This window comes from Barbus barbus, assembly GCF_936440315.1.
Source record: "Barbus barbus genome assembly, chromosome: 23".
Lineage (NCBI taxonomy): Eukaryota > Metazoa > Chordata > Actinopteri > Cypriniformes > Cyprinidae > Barbus > Barbus barbus.
This window is the reverse complement of record NC_136751.1, coordinates 19,302,468-19,320,073: the sequence shown is the minus strand read 5'-3', so window position 1 is coordinate 19,320,073 and position 17,606 is coordinate 19,302,468. Positions and strand designations below refer to the sequence as shown.

At 37.6% G+C, this 17,606-nt stretch overlaps 2 protein-coding genes across 2 annotated transcripts in view; one reads left to right on the top strand and one right to left on the bottom strand.

Annotated features, from left to right (window-relative positions):
- The window catches only part of LOC306842752 (insulin-like growth factor 1 receptor), a 102,171-nt gene extending 94,245 nt beyond the window's left edge, over nucleotides 1-7,926 (bottom strand). Inside the window, exon 1 of the mRNA XM_079373809.1 lies at nucleotides 7,045-7,926. Coding sequence (XP_079229935.1) covers nucleotides 7,045-7,138 — 94 coding nt within the window. The 5' untranslated portion in view covers nucleotides 7,139-7,926. The remainder of the gene's footprint in view (nucleotides 1-7,044) is intronic.
- A 4,618-nt stretch (nucleotides 7,927-12,544) lies between these two features.
- fam169b (family with sequence similarity 169 member B) lies at nucleotides 12,545-17,557 on the top strand. Its single transcript, XM_079374351.1, has 9 exons — nucleotides 12,545-12,666; nucleotides 12,949-13,073; nucleotides 13,260-13,362; nucleotides 13,449-13,534; nucleotides 13,645-13,819; nucleotides 13,912-14,094; nucleotides 15,123-15,251; nucleotides 15,443-15,506; nucleotides 15,657-17,557. Exons 1-8 carry the CDS (start codon nucleotides 12,630-12,632, stop codon nucleotides 15,478-15,480), a joined length of 876 nt encoding a protein of 291 aa, XP_079230477.1. The 5' UTR covers nucleotides 12,545-12,629; the 3' UTR covers nucleotides 15,481-15,506; nucleotides 15,657-17,557.
- Nucleotides 17,558-17,606: the final 49 nt, after the last annotated feature.

Sequence of the window (17,606 nt, the reverse complement as noted above, 5' to 3'; positions counted from 1 at the left end):
CTTTTATTTTACTGTTACTTTTTAATTTCCCTTTTTTAAAGTGATTTGCGATTTATTTCCAAATCTGGTTGGAGTTTGAACCTGTGAATCAGGACAGAAATGAAGATCATTTAATGAAAGTTTCAGCGGATTTTGCTCATACAATGAAATTAAGCTGTGTCCAAAACATCACCGGGACACATTGATTTACATTGTAGGGACAAAAATACATACAGACATTTTTTCAAAATATCTTCTTTTGTGTTCACAGTTGAAAAGGCCAGACTGACACCCAACACCCGCTCTGATCTGCACTTCACACATTCACCTTCCCCCCCTGCAACCCCCCTTACTCCCTCCCCCACCATTCTACCTGCGTTTAAAGTCTGTGTAGAGGATGTGAACCGGGTCTTCAGAAAACAGAAATCTAGGAAAGCTTCAGGACCAGACGGTATTTCACCTGCCTGTCTAAAAGTCTGTGCTGACCAATTGGCCCCCATCTTTACACAAATCTTCAACAGATCTCTGGAGCTGTGTGAAGTTCCCCGCTGCTTCAAACGCTCCACCATCATTCCCGTCCCCAAAAAGCCCAAAATCACTGGACTTAATGACTACAGACCTGTCGCACTCACGTCTGTGGTCATGAAGTCACTTGAGAGACTGGTCCTGGCCTACCTGAAGGACATCACTAGACCCTTGCTGGATCCTCTTCAGTTTGCCTATAGAGCAAACAGGTCTGTGGATGACGCTGTCAATATGGGACTGCATTACATCCTGCAACACCTCGACAAACCTGGGAATTATGCAAGGATCTTATTTGTGGACTTCAGCTCGGCCTTCAATACCATCATACCTGACCTTCTCTCAGACAAACTGAGACAGCTCTCTGTGCCCTCCTCCATCTGTCAGTGGATCACCAGCTTCCTGACAGACAGGCAGCAGCTAGTGAGGCTGGGCAAACTCACATCCAGGACTCTCACCATCAGCACTGGCGCCCCTCAGGGTTGCGTTCTCTCCCCACTGCTCTTCTCTCTCTACACGAATGACTGCACATCAAAGGACCCCTCTGTCAAGCTCCTGAAGTTTGCGGACGACACTACAGTCATAGGCCTCATCAAGGACGGTGACGAGTCTGCTTACAGACAGGAGGTTGAGCAGCTGGCTGTCTGGTGCAGCCTTAACAACCTGGAGCTGAACACGCTCAAAACTGTGGAGATGATAGTGGACTTCAGGAGAAACCCCCCTGCTCTCCCCCCACTCACCATCATGAACAGCACTGTGACTTCAGTAGAGTCATTCAGATTCCTGGGCACCACCATCTCCCAGGACCTGAAATGGGACAATCACATTGACTCTATTGCGAAAAAGGCCCAGCAGAGGCTGTATTTCCTCCGCCAGCTAAGGAAGTTCAACCTGCCTCAGGAGCTGCTGAAACAGTTCTACTCTGCAATCATCGAGTCTGTCCTATGTTCTTCTATAACTGTTTGGTTTGGTTCAGCTACCAAAACAGACATCAGAAGACTACAACGGACAGTTAGGACTGCTGAGAGGATTATCGGTGCCCCTCTGCCCAGCCTCCAAGAACTTTACACCTCCAGAGTGAGGAAAAGGGCTAAGAAAGTCACTCTGGACCCCTCACACCCAGCTCACTCTCTCTTTGTACTGTTGCCCTCTGGCCGGCGCTACAGATCACTGAGCACCAGAACAGCCAGACACAAGAACAGTTTTTTCCCCCAGGCCGTATCCCACCTGAACAACATATAACACACCCCGGTACTGTACATCTGTAAATAACCCATCAAACCTTCATCTGTACATAGGACACATGCACATTCACAGTTCTGTCTATGGTCATGTCTCTTTTCTGTATATTTTTATTTTTATTACTATTGTTATCCTTAATTATTGTATATTCTCTTCATTAGTGTTCTTTATCACCTTAATTATATGTTGTCTGCACTATGTTTGTACTTTCTGTACTGGAAGCTCATAACACCAAGACAAATTCCTTGTGTGTGCAAACACACTTGGCAATAAAGCTCTTTCTGATTCTGATTCTGATTCTGAAAGAAAGTCACACAGTTTTGAAACGACATGAGGGAAAGTCTTTTTTTTAGGGGAATTATCGCTTTAAAGTGGATGAACACTTTTGTGCTGAATACAAAAGAAGATATTTTGAAGAATGTTGGTAACCAAACAGTCGATGGTAGCAACTGACTTTCATAGTATGGACAAATAATATGGAAGTCAACTGTTTGGCTACCAACATTCTTCAAAATATCTTCTTTTGTGTTCAACAGCTGAAAGAAATTCATACTGGTTTGAAACAACTTTAACAATGACAGATTTTTCATTTTCACGGGAACTATCCCTTTAAATAACAAAACATTTACACTGTGGGAAGCTGTCAGTGTAAGCGTGCAAGCACTCCCTGTGTTCGATGGTCTACGGGTGGTCACGGCACACAAGCCTATTTTAAATTAACCTTTAATTAAGCATATACTTCATCTGGCAGCTCACTGAACCTTTAAGATCGTTCGACTCCAGCAGTGAACATGCAGGCACGAACTAGCACAGTGACACAGATTCGGGGCAGCGGGAATGACTCAGAGCTCTGTGCGGCACCGGATGAACAGGCACGAACGCTCCCACACTGAGGATGAAGCACAACTCAGCAGAGCCAGAATATGGGATGGGGAGACATAAAGAAATATGAAGAGACCAAGAGAAGCACTACAACGTCACTACAACGCGCATCTGAGTCATAGGAACAGACTCAGTTAGCCTGAGGGACGCTAACACACTAGAGAAAGCATTTGATGAGTAGGATGCTCTGTGGAAAAAGGAGAATAAGTTTGAAGTTCATTCCTGAAACTTACGCAAACCATCCCTGTTGAATTCAACAGATTCGGAGCATCTGATGCAGTGAAAACTCTAGCATGTAGGCGCCCTTAGTCATGAAAAGAATGAGCAACACCAGAATACCAAATACCACAGACTGAAGTAGGCAAAGGTGGGCTATCAAATAAAGAGCGATAGACTAAAGGTTCACCCACTATTTGCTCCTTTCAGAATGTTTCACCTCGGTGACAGCCATTTCTCTCCTGCTTTTCATAGGCAGTGGATACAGTCATAACTGCAGCTCAACCCCTGCTTTTAACAACACGTGGAGGCCTGTGAAGACACGAAGCTGAATGTGGGAGTGGGTGTTCCAGAATAATGCATTTTTAATCTCGATTTTTTAATCTCCATTTATTTTTAATCTCGACAGCCACATCTCGGGAGTACGAGGTGCAGTTTTCAGAAACGCTGGCCATCGCTGGGACTTTTAAAGTCTGAGTTTTTTAAAGTCTGGGTGTGTGTGTCAGCGTCTGACAGCAGCAAACCGCCGCCAGGCTGTCCGGAGGCTGTCCGTGTGAACGGCTAAAGCCCAATAAAACGGTTCACAAACTCGCTACTCTTCAAATCAACAAAACCAAGTCTGTTTCCCTCGCTGTGTATTTTTACATGTTCTATTTTCAAACCTCATGTTTCTCCTCTTGCTCGCCCTCTCTTTCTCAATGAACCATGGAGGCTTGTTTGCCGTATACTTGGAAGTGGCATGGAAAGTTTACTGTGGTAAAACTTGAAAGGAGGCTAAATTTCATTTTATTAGCCTTACCAGATTTTTAAACTGAACAGGATGAAAAAAAGACCAAAGATGACTTGACTTCCCAATAGAACATGGCCATTAACTTAGGATGGAATATTTTATAACCTTTTTACTCAGTATAGGAATAAGTCTGCAATAAGCCGGGACGGACGGACGGATGCTTTAAAAATACTAGTAATTTAATAAAACTTAACTGTGCTCTTTAGCAAATCTAAATCTATATTTTTCATACTGTAAATTATAACGTTTCACCTAAATTCACTTTTAAACTTTTAAATTATTGATTTTAGTTTTTGGTACTTTATTTTTAAGTGAAGTAAAATATTTTAGAATATTTATTTCAGACATGTATAATACAAAACAAATAAATAGCAATTATTATAAATAATACATATATTATAATTTTTACCTATAAAATATATATATACATACACAATTTTGTTTCCATTCTTATTTAATCAAATCATACCCAGCCTAAACAAAACTGTTCATTATCAACCCTTTAAAGTCAGAAAGTACCATATCAGTTAAATCAAACTGGACAAATGGACCCAAACCCAAGAGTAGAGAGATATGAAACCGGTTTTGCGCTGATTGAGGTCAGTGTGTCAGTGGAGTGTCTTTGCAACACTTTATGAGACAGAGACACATGGGATAACGCAATGATGGAGTCCAAAAGTGAGAGCTTACCCCCCACACAACCCTCTCTCTATAGGGCCAGTGCTGCTGGTCTCTGCAGGGTGCTGAGAAACAGACCCCCCTGACATTCACAGTGGCCTGGATGTGGGACTGGCCACTCCGGTCAATGGCCTTGAATTGCATCCTAACTCCTTTTGAATGTAAATGTGAGTTTAAACCAAAGAATGGCCCACCTTCATTATGCCACAATGCAGCCCCCACACAACCACAATTAGGCACTTGATGACACTAAAGCTGCAAAAACATTACAAATACATCCACCTACAACCACAAGATGTTTTAAAACTATGGAAGGCATGAAAATCGACAGCAGGAATAACATCAGACTCCTTTCTTGAAACTATTGAACATATCACATTCATTACTAAAAGAGACTGAAACAAAGAATTTGTGTGTGTAAATAGACAAAACATTACACAAATATGCTCATGCAAAAGCCACACAACACACAATTCATTTTTGGAGTCTCCCTTAAGCTTATTCAGGTGACATTCTTTCCAAAAAAAAAAACAACAACAACAACAACTCACTAAGTTTAGATCCAATTGTAATCCAATAAATATTTGTGATATCCACAGTTACAAACCATTACTGCAATTTTGTTTGTAGTTCAAAAATATAGATATTATCAGGTAATCAAACAACCTTGCCAAACCAAACCCTGTGGGCTTGGTATTTTGAAGTGACATACCGCCAAGTATGGTGACCCATACTCGAAATTCGTGCTCTGCATTTAACCCATCCAACGTGCACACACACAGCAGTGAACACACACACACCGTGAACACACACCCGGAGCAGTGGGCACCCATTTATGCAGTTGGGCGTTAGGTGCCTTGCTCAAGGGCACCTCAGTCGTGGTATTGAGGGTGGAGAGAGCGCTGGACATTCACTCCCCCCACCTACAATCCCTGCCGGCCCGAGACTCGAACCCGCAACCTTTGGATTACGAGTCCGACTCTCTAACCATTAGGCCACGACTTCCCCTATTTCATTTTCGCATAAATATTTCAGTCTAAATTGAGCTGATAAGGCAAACGATGGGGATTTATTTCGTTTTCAGGTTTGCCGTCTTGACTGTAAGGTTTTCTATCGGATCATCTCTTACTGTGTGCTGCGACCGTGACAGAGGCTCAATTCAGTTAGCCAGAATCCTCTGACACTGCAGTCTCTCAGCCAACGAAACATTTGCTCATTTTGAAAAAGACAGATCGACCGTGAAGTAGGAAATTTACTTACTTTTTATCCCATTCTCTAATGTTTAGAACATTTAAGTAGTGCTATTCTGTGTAACACAAAAGAAGATGTTGTGGCTGACAGCCTCAGTCACCATTCACTTTCAGTGCATCTTTTTCATGCAGTGAAAGTAAACAGTTACTGGGACTGTAGTTCTGCTTTACATCTACCTTTTTTGTGATCCACTGAAAACAAAAAGCCATAGAGGGTCAGTTAATGATGACAGAAAGACCATTTTTGGGTAAACTGTCCCTTTAAGCCTTATTGATTCTCTAGCATAATCCCAAAGATCAATCTACTTTGAGGTAAGAAAGTGAAAATGTCTGGTTTAGAACTTAAGTTAATGGAAACTTAATTACAAATCTGGTATCATCTGAATCACCAGGTTCTCTCATTTAATTTGATATAAAATATTCACATCTACATGTTTAAAAAAAAAAGCTAAAACCATTTGACCAGATGGTTCCAATGTACTTCCACTTGTCATGAGAAATAGCACAGAATATAAGATACATTTACCACTGTGTGTCTCTATTATGTTTTTACAAATGTTAGACTAAATTTATGTATTTCTTCCAATTTAATTAGATTTTTTCCAATTACATTTTTATCCATTTTAAATATTTCTTATCTGTCTTCCATGTACAGTTTGAAACTGACAAAGTTCTGGGGGATGGCAAATTAATCATTTTTGAACAAATACATTTAATTTTCAAACAAATCCATGCAGGATGTTCATGATTTCAATAAGCAGGTCTCTTGAAACTTAACATTAATTTACACAGTTCAGATTATAACTACTTAGTTTACTATAACTAATTTATAACAAACAAATATTAATACGTCAAACTTCATACACAAACATAGAATTACAGACAATAAAGCAAAATGTGTTACAAAACTCCCCTATATGACCCTCCTGAGGACAAGCACATGGTCAATCAATGTACAGTCAGTGCGTGATGCTCGACTGAGACTCACTGAATTCAGCAAATCTTAATATGACCGAGTAACGTATAGCCTTACTGCCTGTGTGGACTGAATATGACCTAAAATATACATATTATACAGGCAAATGCTTTATATAAGGCAATTCTCACGTAGCTTCTAAATACCAACGTGATCCAGCTTATGAATAATTCATCAAGCACACTAGACTCACAACACATCCGATGTCACGACAATTAACTGATGGGCCTAGAGACATCAGAACGAAAAACAACTAAAGTTTATTGTTAGTCTGAGGGAAAATGTCAAATGTAATAGTAGTAGGAGGTCATAATTCCCTAATAAACTGGGTCGTGTTACTAGGCCCTTTTGAATATCTATACCTGAACATCTAAAGCAGCGCATGCAGGTAAAATCATGCTTGACATGAGTCCATCAACACCGCGAGGAGGCTGAAACGATTAAAAAAAACAAGACACCGATATATGGAGTAATTTTCTCATAAGAAAAATAAAACAATCCTGATTTACCTTCTCCATGCGCAGACCACATGCAGATGGCGGAGAGAAACAGCACAGGACCCCAAAATAAGGTCCAACCATCCCTCGCTGTTCCAGATCTCATTCCTAAAAATCAGTTTTCCAAAAAATAAAAAGCTGAAACCGCAGCAAACCGCGACACTTCTTCTTGTAAGCAAGCAAAAAGTCCAGAAGAATCCGCTTTGGATGAGCAGATAGTTGCCCGTAAAGATAACGGGAGGCGAGGAGGAAGTAGATAAAAGATAAATGGTAATAATTGTATAATGTTCCTTTAATGGAAACATTAAGATCAATTAAAACACTGTGTTATTCTTGCCAGCAATTAAATGATGCAATCGTGTCGAAGCCACGAATTTCACTCGACCGATATTCTGCATCTTCAGCCTCCATTTCTTGAAAACCCGAGGGACGCGCAGTACGGCCAGCTCCTCCAACAAAAACACCTTATGCGAATGAGCCTATGCCAGTGTGATGAACTACGCTATAGTCTACTGATGATGCACGGAGGGATTCTGAGGTCATAAAGAGCTTGACGACTCGGATAGCGTATTTATGTATGAATGAAAGCCTCCCGACAGGGCTCGATCCAAAATATCCGCCAGGACAAAAATGGTTTCACCAACTGCTCACCCTCCCCTGCCGTCTTCACGCGCTCTCACGGTCGGTCTGTTTTGCGGTAGGAAAAAAAAATCATTTTGCCGAGGTGCAAGAGTGAGCAGCTCCCGAGCGTGGGTTTTTGGTTTTCCGCGCCGTAAAAATCACGAACTGTTTGATATGAATAGCTTGTGAGCCTAGTGTTTGATTCTCAAGTGTCCACGGCGGCGCTCGCGACTCTTCTGACGGTCTCCGCTCTGTAGAATCACCGCTGTAAACAAGACTCGGCTTCTCTCACAGAGAAACACGCCAGGCATGAGAGAATGCCAAAACATGGACTGGAGCACTAAACCAACCGTGTTGGCGCCAGCAGCACACCATTTGATCTCAAACGTCAAGGTTACAGGAATTTGTTGTTGTTGTTTTAATGAAAGTAGCCTATATTCGTAACAATAATAATTCCAGCCATGAACTTGTTTTACATATATCCTACGCTAATACCAGGTCTGTAATTATGTTTTTTTTTTTTTTGAAGAATAAATGTAATATTTATTTTTAGTTCAATTTAAATTATAAATAGTCATTATTTACATAAATAGAATAGCTAGTGGAATCGTCATAATTTAAATTTTGATGATTTCTTAACCCTCCTGTCTTGCAAAAACTAAAGAAAGTTTGAGATGATAGATAGATAGATAGATAGATAGATAGATAGATAGATAGATAGATAGATAGATAGATAGATAGATAGATAGTATTATTCAGAAAATAGTATTATTATAGCTGAATAATAACACTTTTATTCTAACGTTTCAAATTTGTTTTTAAAATTTTACAGCTGCTTTGAAACTGAAATTGTATGCAATGCTGTATAAATGTGACTTGAATTGGCTTATGTTTATATTTTTAATATTTTATGAATTTTATGTTTATATTTAATTTGTATGTTCAGATAAGATCATTAAAGCGCCTTTTAGTACTCTACTCTCTCGTATTCATATTCAATTAACGCTGGAATTCGTAGCACGTGGTCTCTGGCACATGGAGCTGTTAAAACTAATGCATGGGTTTTTATAACCTTCATATTTATCCCGTTTTCATCCACAACGATAACGATTTGTAATCAATTATCTATGTCAAAATATTAGCCAGCTCCACATTTTAGAAGTGCACATATTTTGCCAATGACATACAGTCTTGTCAGCTAAAAGTAAAATCCGATGTAGAATTTCATTCATTGAGACGGAACAGCTTTACAATTACAATCCATTCATTTGTTCGTGATGATGCAGAGTCATCACTGTTCAACATTATTACCCGAGAATAGCACTTTTTTTTATTCAAATTGACGTTAATATTGAAATATTTTGTTAAATGTATTCAGGTGTCTAAACACACTTAAAAATATTTCAGTCTGTTTTAGATTTACGCATTTAAATTGCTCGGCAGCTGAATTGAGTAAACTTAAAATGGCCTGCAAATTGTGTCTTCAGTAGCCTACCCTATTAATTAAAATTAGCCTAATTAAATTTAGGAATGAATGTCTACAACGTAATATAGGCCTATACTCATTTAAATAAATAAAAAATTGTGTGGAATTTGATTGATTGCGCCAAATTGCATCATTGTTTTATTTTATATGATATGAAATGTGGATCCAAAAATATAGTTTCTTACTCAAACAGCATTCAGAGTTTTCTAAACTGCACCTCAGTTCTTTCTAACCCTCTGAGGCGATTCGCCTTGACCTTGTATCTTCTAATCTGCAACTTTGTGTTTGGCGCCTCCATATGTCATAATGCAGCATTTATCTTGTCTCACGTCTCATTGGGCAATGAACAGATCCAGATCTGTTCAGAATTCCAGATCATTTGTGCAAGTTCTCACTGCAAATTCAATGTTAAGATATTTGACACTAACTTTGAATGTTACATATTGTTGAAAGATCCACTAATTAAAGAGCAAATATTGTGGGAAATAGACTTGTTACTCATTATGATAACAGAGGAATAAGATCTTTCCCGCATTCCTGTCTCTTATAATCATACATCTTTTTAAAACAAAAAACAAAATACAGCTTAAACACAAGGATAGTGTCCCAGATTACCTCTGTCCTGGCAAAAAAAAAGTTAAGCCCCTGTAAAGCTACAGTTAGAAAAAGAAAAAGCAGAGCAGTCACCAAAAGCAAAACTCCCTTGATACTATGTTTCTGTCTATATGAGTTTGTCCTCATGCAGTTCCACCCAGACTACCTTTCCTTTAGTTTCATTTCAGCCTGGCAGTCAAGTGGAAATAAGCATGTTTACCACTGACAATAGTGATGACACACTGTTTGTTTCTCATTTTATCTAAGCCCAGACAGGAAAAGGAATTTGGAGGAGAGGGCGACAATTATGTTCGGTTGAACAGCTACAGTCAGAAAAAGAAAAGATTCTTGAAAAACAAGCTGAAAATAACATAGCGCAGGAGGGGTGCAGCAAATTTGTCATTCTCACAGAGCAGCTTGGTTTGATCACAATTATTATTGATATCACCCCCAAAACCAGGAGCCAAAAATGTTATTGCAGATGAGCGCTGACCATCAAGTATTCACTTCCTCCTCTTTTGTAAATAATAGTTGAAACATTCCTTATGTCTGGGCTGTTTGGGTAAACAAATGTGTTTGCTGCAATACTCCCAGAAAATGGAAAACAAATCTCTCTCTCTTTTTTGTACAATAGATCATTTTGACCCTAGAAACAGTATTTCTGCAAGAAAAAGATAAAGCTGAGTCATTTGGTAAGAGTTCATTTTAAGTACAGCTGTCAGGCAACATGCAGTTCAGCTCTTCTATGGGATGGCATGAACCTTGATTCATCAATTGGATTGTTGTGTTGCCACTAAAAAGCTTAGCTGGAATTATCTATTAGCAGTTCCTCCTGAGCCTCAGATTACCAACCACGTATTTACTACAGTACATATCCAGTACATATCCATATCTAGTGACTGAGTTTTTTTCCTTATATATTTTCTTTCTGTTACATTATAGTTTAGTTACTTGGAGTACATGTGTTTTACACACACAAAGTTGTAAATAAATGAAATAAAATTAATTCATTTAATTAAAACCCTCTAAACCTAATGTATGGGTATTTATTTATTTATTTAGTTAGTTAGTTACAATTATAAAGATTTTAACAGCATTTTTTGCTGTATTTTTTTATAAATGCAAAGCTTAGGGTACAAAAACATCAAGACATTTTGAGTGGCCATTAGTTGACCATACATGATAGTCTAGATGAGTGAAAATGACATTATTTTTGTCAGTGTCATCTTTCATGGGTTACAAAGTAAGCCAGGGTTCGTTATAGCCAAGGCCAATGTCATAATCCGCTTGTAAAGTCTGATCATGTGACACGGATTGAAGACACCTAAGGAATCCCGCATGGGTTACACAAACAGGCTGATGACAAAACAAGGAAAGAAAACAAGTATGAAACTCACTGATATGCAAAGCTAGATACTGTTTTACATCTTAAACAGAAACCACATAGGTGTTTTGCATTTAAAGTCGTTTGGCCAATTTATTTTGCTACAATATTTGCTCTGATGCCAAATATCCTCAGCGGTTCAACAGCCGAGTGACAGTCAATCCCTTTTGAGGATAAACTCTCAGCTTTACAAAAGCATATTTAACAATCCACGCTAGCCTTTCCTAGTGAAAGGAATTTCAGAAATGTCTGCGATTTCTCAGTGGGAAGTCGGTGGTTTATGGGTAATGGAGATGAAGGGAGATGGGAATAAAACGGATGCAGAATGCATTTTCCATAGCAGGAGAGATTCAGAGTGTACTGTATTACTGCAGTTGTAAGTATAGTAAATCAAGGTCAGAAAGGAACTATAGTGCATTTGTCTCACATGAAACCTTAAGGCTCTCATCAAATATCTAGAATGAAAAATATATAGATGATATATAGTGTCATATCTGTTGATAATATGGTCATGCAGTTTTCTCTGGTATTGTTTTATTGTGATTTCTGGCTGTTGTAGAACAAGAAAAGTAACATTTTTGTTATTTTTGTCCTATTTGTTGTTAAACATGTTTTTGCAGGAAAAGAATGTGCTTCAAAACATATTTGTTCAAAAAAGCCTTCAATGTGTTTTGCCCCCATTTGTATGATGTTGTTGCCATCTTGTGGACAGTGTAAATACTGGACAGTCACTGTTTGGAAATGGTCTTGGCTGGCATTAATCTAAATGTTTCATTTGCTTGCAGAGAGACAGGGGTGACAGAGAAAGAGCCCAGTTGGTATTATTAATAACCATACCTTAGGAGACCATTTAAAGATTAATTCAAAAATATTTTAATATAATTAATATACAATGAATACAGTTTTGGTTAACATGACTCTGTATGAGTCTGACTGTGTAATGGTTTTGCAATGTAAGCTACATATGTTAACAAAATGCCAGTGTAATGCTACTTTATAAAGTTAATACCATGACAAGGAAATAAGAATGCGTAGTTTACTTTTTACAAATTATTTGTAAATGTAGTACGTGAAACAATTATATTAATGTAGTTGTGAAATGTTGTTTGGGATTATTTTTATTATATATATATATATAGATTAAACCAAGTATTGAAGGTGACTTATTAGAATTATAATGAAGAAAGGTAGGTATAATAAGCTAAGGCTTCATCCTTCAGCGTTAATGTGTATAATTGTCTATATTTACTATAGGTCTATTAAAAAAATGTGTATGTGGACCATAATAAATCCTGATGATGATGATACATTAATATGACACTATATGCAACATTGAATTTTATACATTATGTAATAGGAGGTGTCTACTCAGTCTATGTAGACTGTACACGAAGACCTGAAGACCCCCGGACTGTTAAAATATTTATGAATTAATTTCTCTTCTTCATACATTATAGTCACTAGATGGCGCACGTTTGTTGAGAAACATTCAAAGGTCGAACAACTAACAAAATGGAATCCAAGTCTAAACTGGAGAGTAGTTTAAAAGGTAAGGACAGACTTCCTAAGAGCATTCCCAAAACTGATTATGTGAGCATTCCAAAAACTGATTATTTTAAAAAGAGTTTTAAAGGTTTGCTTTGCATGCAAATATGTTCTCGCGCTATAATCGCCAGTCAGACTGTCAACAGTCACATAAGCGCAGTTCTGCCACAATCAATAAAGTGCTACTATTTAAGTAATTTACACTGAAAAGTATGCCATGATGTCATGGTGAAATTAAAGGTCTATGTTATTAACTGCGTAAACATATCAAATGTCGTCTTTCCAGGGAAACCCTATCCAGTGGACCTACCTGTGCTGCATTATGGCGAGTTGAGCACAGGATATGACGAATACCTGTCCAGTGTCAAGTCAGATGGTGCTGTCCCTATCACCCTTCCACATGGAGAGAAAGTCAGAACATACACATTTGCATTCAATAGTGAATTTAGTTATATTGTCTCAAAAATGAGTTGCCTGCCTAACCAGCATCTATGAAGACCAAAAATGCTGTGTGGGTATAGGCAGCTCACTAATTTGAGACAGACATGATTAAATTCCTCATTTCAGTTCCTCAAAGTGTCATATTTGTGATAACAGGTGGAAGTAACTTGTGAGAACATTGGTCGACTTGCGTTTCTGAGAGATGGTGATTTATCACATTTCGTTCTTGCTCTCCACACACCTGAGGATGAAACCAAAGGTCTTGCGCATGCTGCGTTTTTCATTTCACTACCTGTTTTCTGTCATTCTGTTTCATTTTGGATAATATATAACCTACTCTTTTAGTGGTCGCTCTGTACTTGCTAGGCAAATGGTGGCCAGTTGATGATGTTTTGAAGACATCTAACAAATCAAGATGTGGACTTTTGTTAGTGAGTAACAATTAACCTGGCAAACAAAATGTTTTGCCCAGAAATTATTATTATTATTATTAACATTTTCACCATTTCCATGAAGCCTCTGGTGGTTCTTGTCATTCCAGGTGGAATCAGTGATGGAGAGAGTTGTGCTCTTCCTGCTCAGTCAAGTTATATTTGGAATTCTGGAACGGTCTCTCGAAGAAGACCTATATTTTTCGGCCTATTCCTTGTGGGAACATGGAAAAATTCTCTGGCAAAATGGAGAAGCAGTAGGGCTTTACACCATCAAAAAAAGGGGTATTTTTTTGTTCTAGCATGCTTAGACATTTGTGGTGGGTGGTTTGTTTACTAGTATAAAAAATGTCTTTTTTGTGTGTGTTTTTTAATAGGTAGCCTATGTGACGGCTGCACAGGCCAAAGTTATCAGCTCCCTGTGCTGGACACAGTGTTTGTTCGCTCTCACTGGAGAAGGACTGGGCTCGCTTTACAGATGCTGGAGGATTTCTGCTCCTCTCAATCCTCTGAGGCGATTCTGGGAATTAGCTTTCCTATGTCACCTGGCATGTATGGAGGTACGTATACACTAACATCCAAAGGTTTTGGGTTGGTAAGCATAGCATAATCATATTAAAACCATAAAATAATTGTTTTTATGATTGACTGATTATTTGTTGATCATGTTTGATAATTTTTTAATAACCTTTCACTTCGAATTTTTTTTAGCTGAGTTATTTACATGTAAAGGATAAAAATATAAAGTGCTCAACTTTAACATTTGTTTTAACTTACACTACTGTTCAAACGTTTGGTTGGTATCTTATACTCACTAAATCTGCATTTATTTAATCAAAAATACAGTAAAAACAGTTGAGTTGACTGGAGAATTGAGTCCAATTTTGATTCTAACTGTAAAATATTTGAGTTCATATTAAAGCTCATACACATCTGAGTTACAGTCTTAAACAGTCACAACTGCAACAAACGATGAGCGACAGGATATTTGGTTGATTGCTTGGTTCCCATGCTTCACATAACTGTGTATTAAAATAAATTCAGAAATTGCAAGGAAACACTTAAAAAATAAATAATATCTGCATTCAAGAGTTTTTAGACAGTAAGGTTTTTTTTCAAGAAATTAGTACTTTTATTTGGCAAGAATATGTTAAATTGATCAAAGGTGACAATAAAGACTTAGATTGTTACTAGAAATTTGTTTTAAATAAATGCTGTTCTTTCTTTTTATCAGAGAATCCTAATAAAAATATTAAGCACTGTTTTTTGACATTGACAATATTGAGAAATGTTTCTTCAGCACCAAATCAGCATATTAGAATGATTTCTGAAGGATCATGTGGAACCGGTTTGGTTCTCCAGCCAAATCTGAGCACCAGATATCATAGGCTATATGCAAAATTTTGACAACTGCATTTAAATATGCAAGTAAATCTCCTAAATGATTGTTCCGTGTGCGTGCAGAATACACAAATCGCTCAACATTGAATTGATAAGAGTGGTTACATTGGCTCTTATCTGTGATTATTTATGTAATAGAAACCTGACACCCAAAGCTTACACAACTTGTTGAAATAATTGTTTACAGTTTGCAAAAAGTATCTCGAGATCCACGAAGCAGAAAGAGAGCGTCTCTATGAAGTGGAAGCTCCAGGTGGATGGGCTCAGAGACGCAATGTGTGGTTAAATATCCAGCTGCGGAACTTTCCAAAACACTGTAAGCTTCTTGTTGATGTAAAACAGAAGATATGACATTGGTTGGGTCATAAAGTGAGACACTTGACTCATTACATGTGAGAAAGAGCATTGATTCTAAATATTTATTGGGTTTGTGTTTTATTGATGTTATATCGAGACTTTGTGGCTGTTGCTCAGGACAATTTATCTCTGAGGTGGTGCTTTTTGCAGGTGGAAACTCAGAACAGAGTCCACAATGCTCATATTAGTCACAAAAGATGATTTGGATGATGAGGTATGTTGTTATCTTGCGTTTATTTAAGATTATCTAGAGACAGTTTACTGGCTGTTACCGTAAGTGTGTCTCAGCTGTCCTTGGAGGATGTAATACTTAAAATATAATGATAAAATTAATCATGTATTCTTTGTATTCTCATTTCTACAGGGGATCCTGCAACAGTCAGTCTCAAAGACATATCAAGCTCGGGAAAGAAGCGACCAGCGGATCAAACTGACACAGGGACTAACTTTAAAAAAAGCCAGGACTTAACATTCAGTTATTTAACATGTCATGAAATATCTCTGACAGGCGATTTCCTTTCAAGCCATAAGAGAGAGCCTAAATATTCAAGATGAAATTCTGTATGCTCATGTGTTAAAATATATACAGCTGTGGTCAGAATTGTTGGCACCCTTGGTAAATACGATCAAAGAAGGCTGTGAAAATTAATCTGGATTGTTAATCCTTTCGATCGTTTATTAAAAAAATTCACAAAAATCTAACCTTTCATTGGAGAATAAGAATTTAAAATGGGAGGAAATATCATTATGAAATACATCTAATACACATTGGCCACAATTAACAGTACCCTTTTATTCAATACATTTTAAAACCTCCATTTTCCAGTTTAACAGCTCTAAATTTTCTCCTATAATGCTTGATGAGGTAAGAGAACACCTGACAAGAGATCAGAGACCATTCCTTCATCCAGAATCACTCCAGACACTTTAGATTCCCAGTTCCATGGCAGGTGCTTCTTCTCTTCAGTTCACCTCACTCATTTTCTACAGGGTTCAGGTCAGAGGACTGGAATGGCCATAGCAGAAGCTTGGTTTTGTGCCCAGTGACCCATTTTTGTGTTGTTTCTGAGGTTTTTTAAAGTTTTCTGACCCGGAGACTCAACTATTTTCTGCAGTTCTCCAGCTGTGGTCCTTGGAGAGTCTTTAGCCACTCAAACTCTCCTCTCACTGTACATTAGGACGATATAGACACATGTCCTCTTCCAGGCAGTTTCGTAACATTTTCTGTTGATTGGAAATTCTTAATTATTGCCCTAATGGTGGAAATGGGAATTTTCACTGCTCTAGCTCTTTTCTTAAAGCCACTTCACTAATTTGTGAAGCTCAATTGTCTTTTGCTGCACATCAGAAATATATTCTTCGGCTTTTCTCATTGTGATGGATGATTAAGGGAATTTGGACTTTGTTTTTCCTCCTATTTATATTTCTGTGAAACAGGAAGCCATGGCTGGATAATTTCATGTTCATAATCACCCTAGAGTGCTCAAAATTGTAAATATGAATGGGAATATACTTCAGAGATATTTTATTTCTAGGTGTACCAATAATTGTTTCCAACATGTACTTGAGAAAAACATTTATTTCATAATGAGATTTTCCCCCATTTTCAATTGTTTTAGTTTAATGAAAGGTTAGATTTTAATTAATAATGCAGGTTTATTTTCAGATCCTTCTTTGATCATACCAAGGGTGCCAACAATTCTGACCACTTCTGTAGATGTTGGTAATAAGTATCTATCTGAGATTTGCCCTCTGAGTAACAGTCTCAGGTATTGTCATTCTATAAAGCTTACCATAACATTTATTGCTGATTGCCAAATGGTAATCAGACTGTCATGCCAACTGTATCTGGATAACATAAATGAAGAGTTTTATTGTCTTGTTATAGTCATATAGCAGCTAATATTATGTAATTTTGGCCACGTTTAATTGATTATATAAAGAATATGCTAGACTAGATAAAATCTCTCAAAAAAATAAATAAATATATGATATGCTTTATGCCTTAAGTGTCACATTAGGCTGTTTTTTATTTTTTTATTTTATTGTTTAATTTTTTTTATTTTATTATAATGTGTGGTTGTGTACATTTTATTGTGTAATGTTTTAAGTTTCACAAAGCAATGTGATATTTCTGTGAAAGAGAAAAAAATCTTAATCTGCTGTTTTCCAAATCGATATGGATCATTCATATACTGTGACATAAAACATAGTTGATTGATAATTACACTCCCCATCAAATAAACAAAAACAGAAAAACTTTTTCACCACTCATATAACCTGATTTGCGCAAATTAGGAGCATGGTCTGTTCT

Bases quoted from the DNA above. Each gene is read 5' to 3' on its own strand.
- fam169b (XM_079374351.1), top strand. From the start codon at position 12,630: ATGGAATCCAAGTCTAAACTGGAGAGTAGTTTAAAAG. The intron at 12,667-12,948 runs GTAAGGACAGAC...TCGTCTTTCCAG, and splicing joins ACTGGAGAGTAGTTTAAAAG to GGAAACCCTATCCAGTGGAC. The intron at 15,252-15,442 runs GTAAGCTTCTTG...TGCTTTTTGCAG, and splicing joins GCGGAACTTTCCAAAACACT to GTGGAAACTCAGAACAGAGT.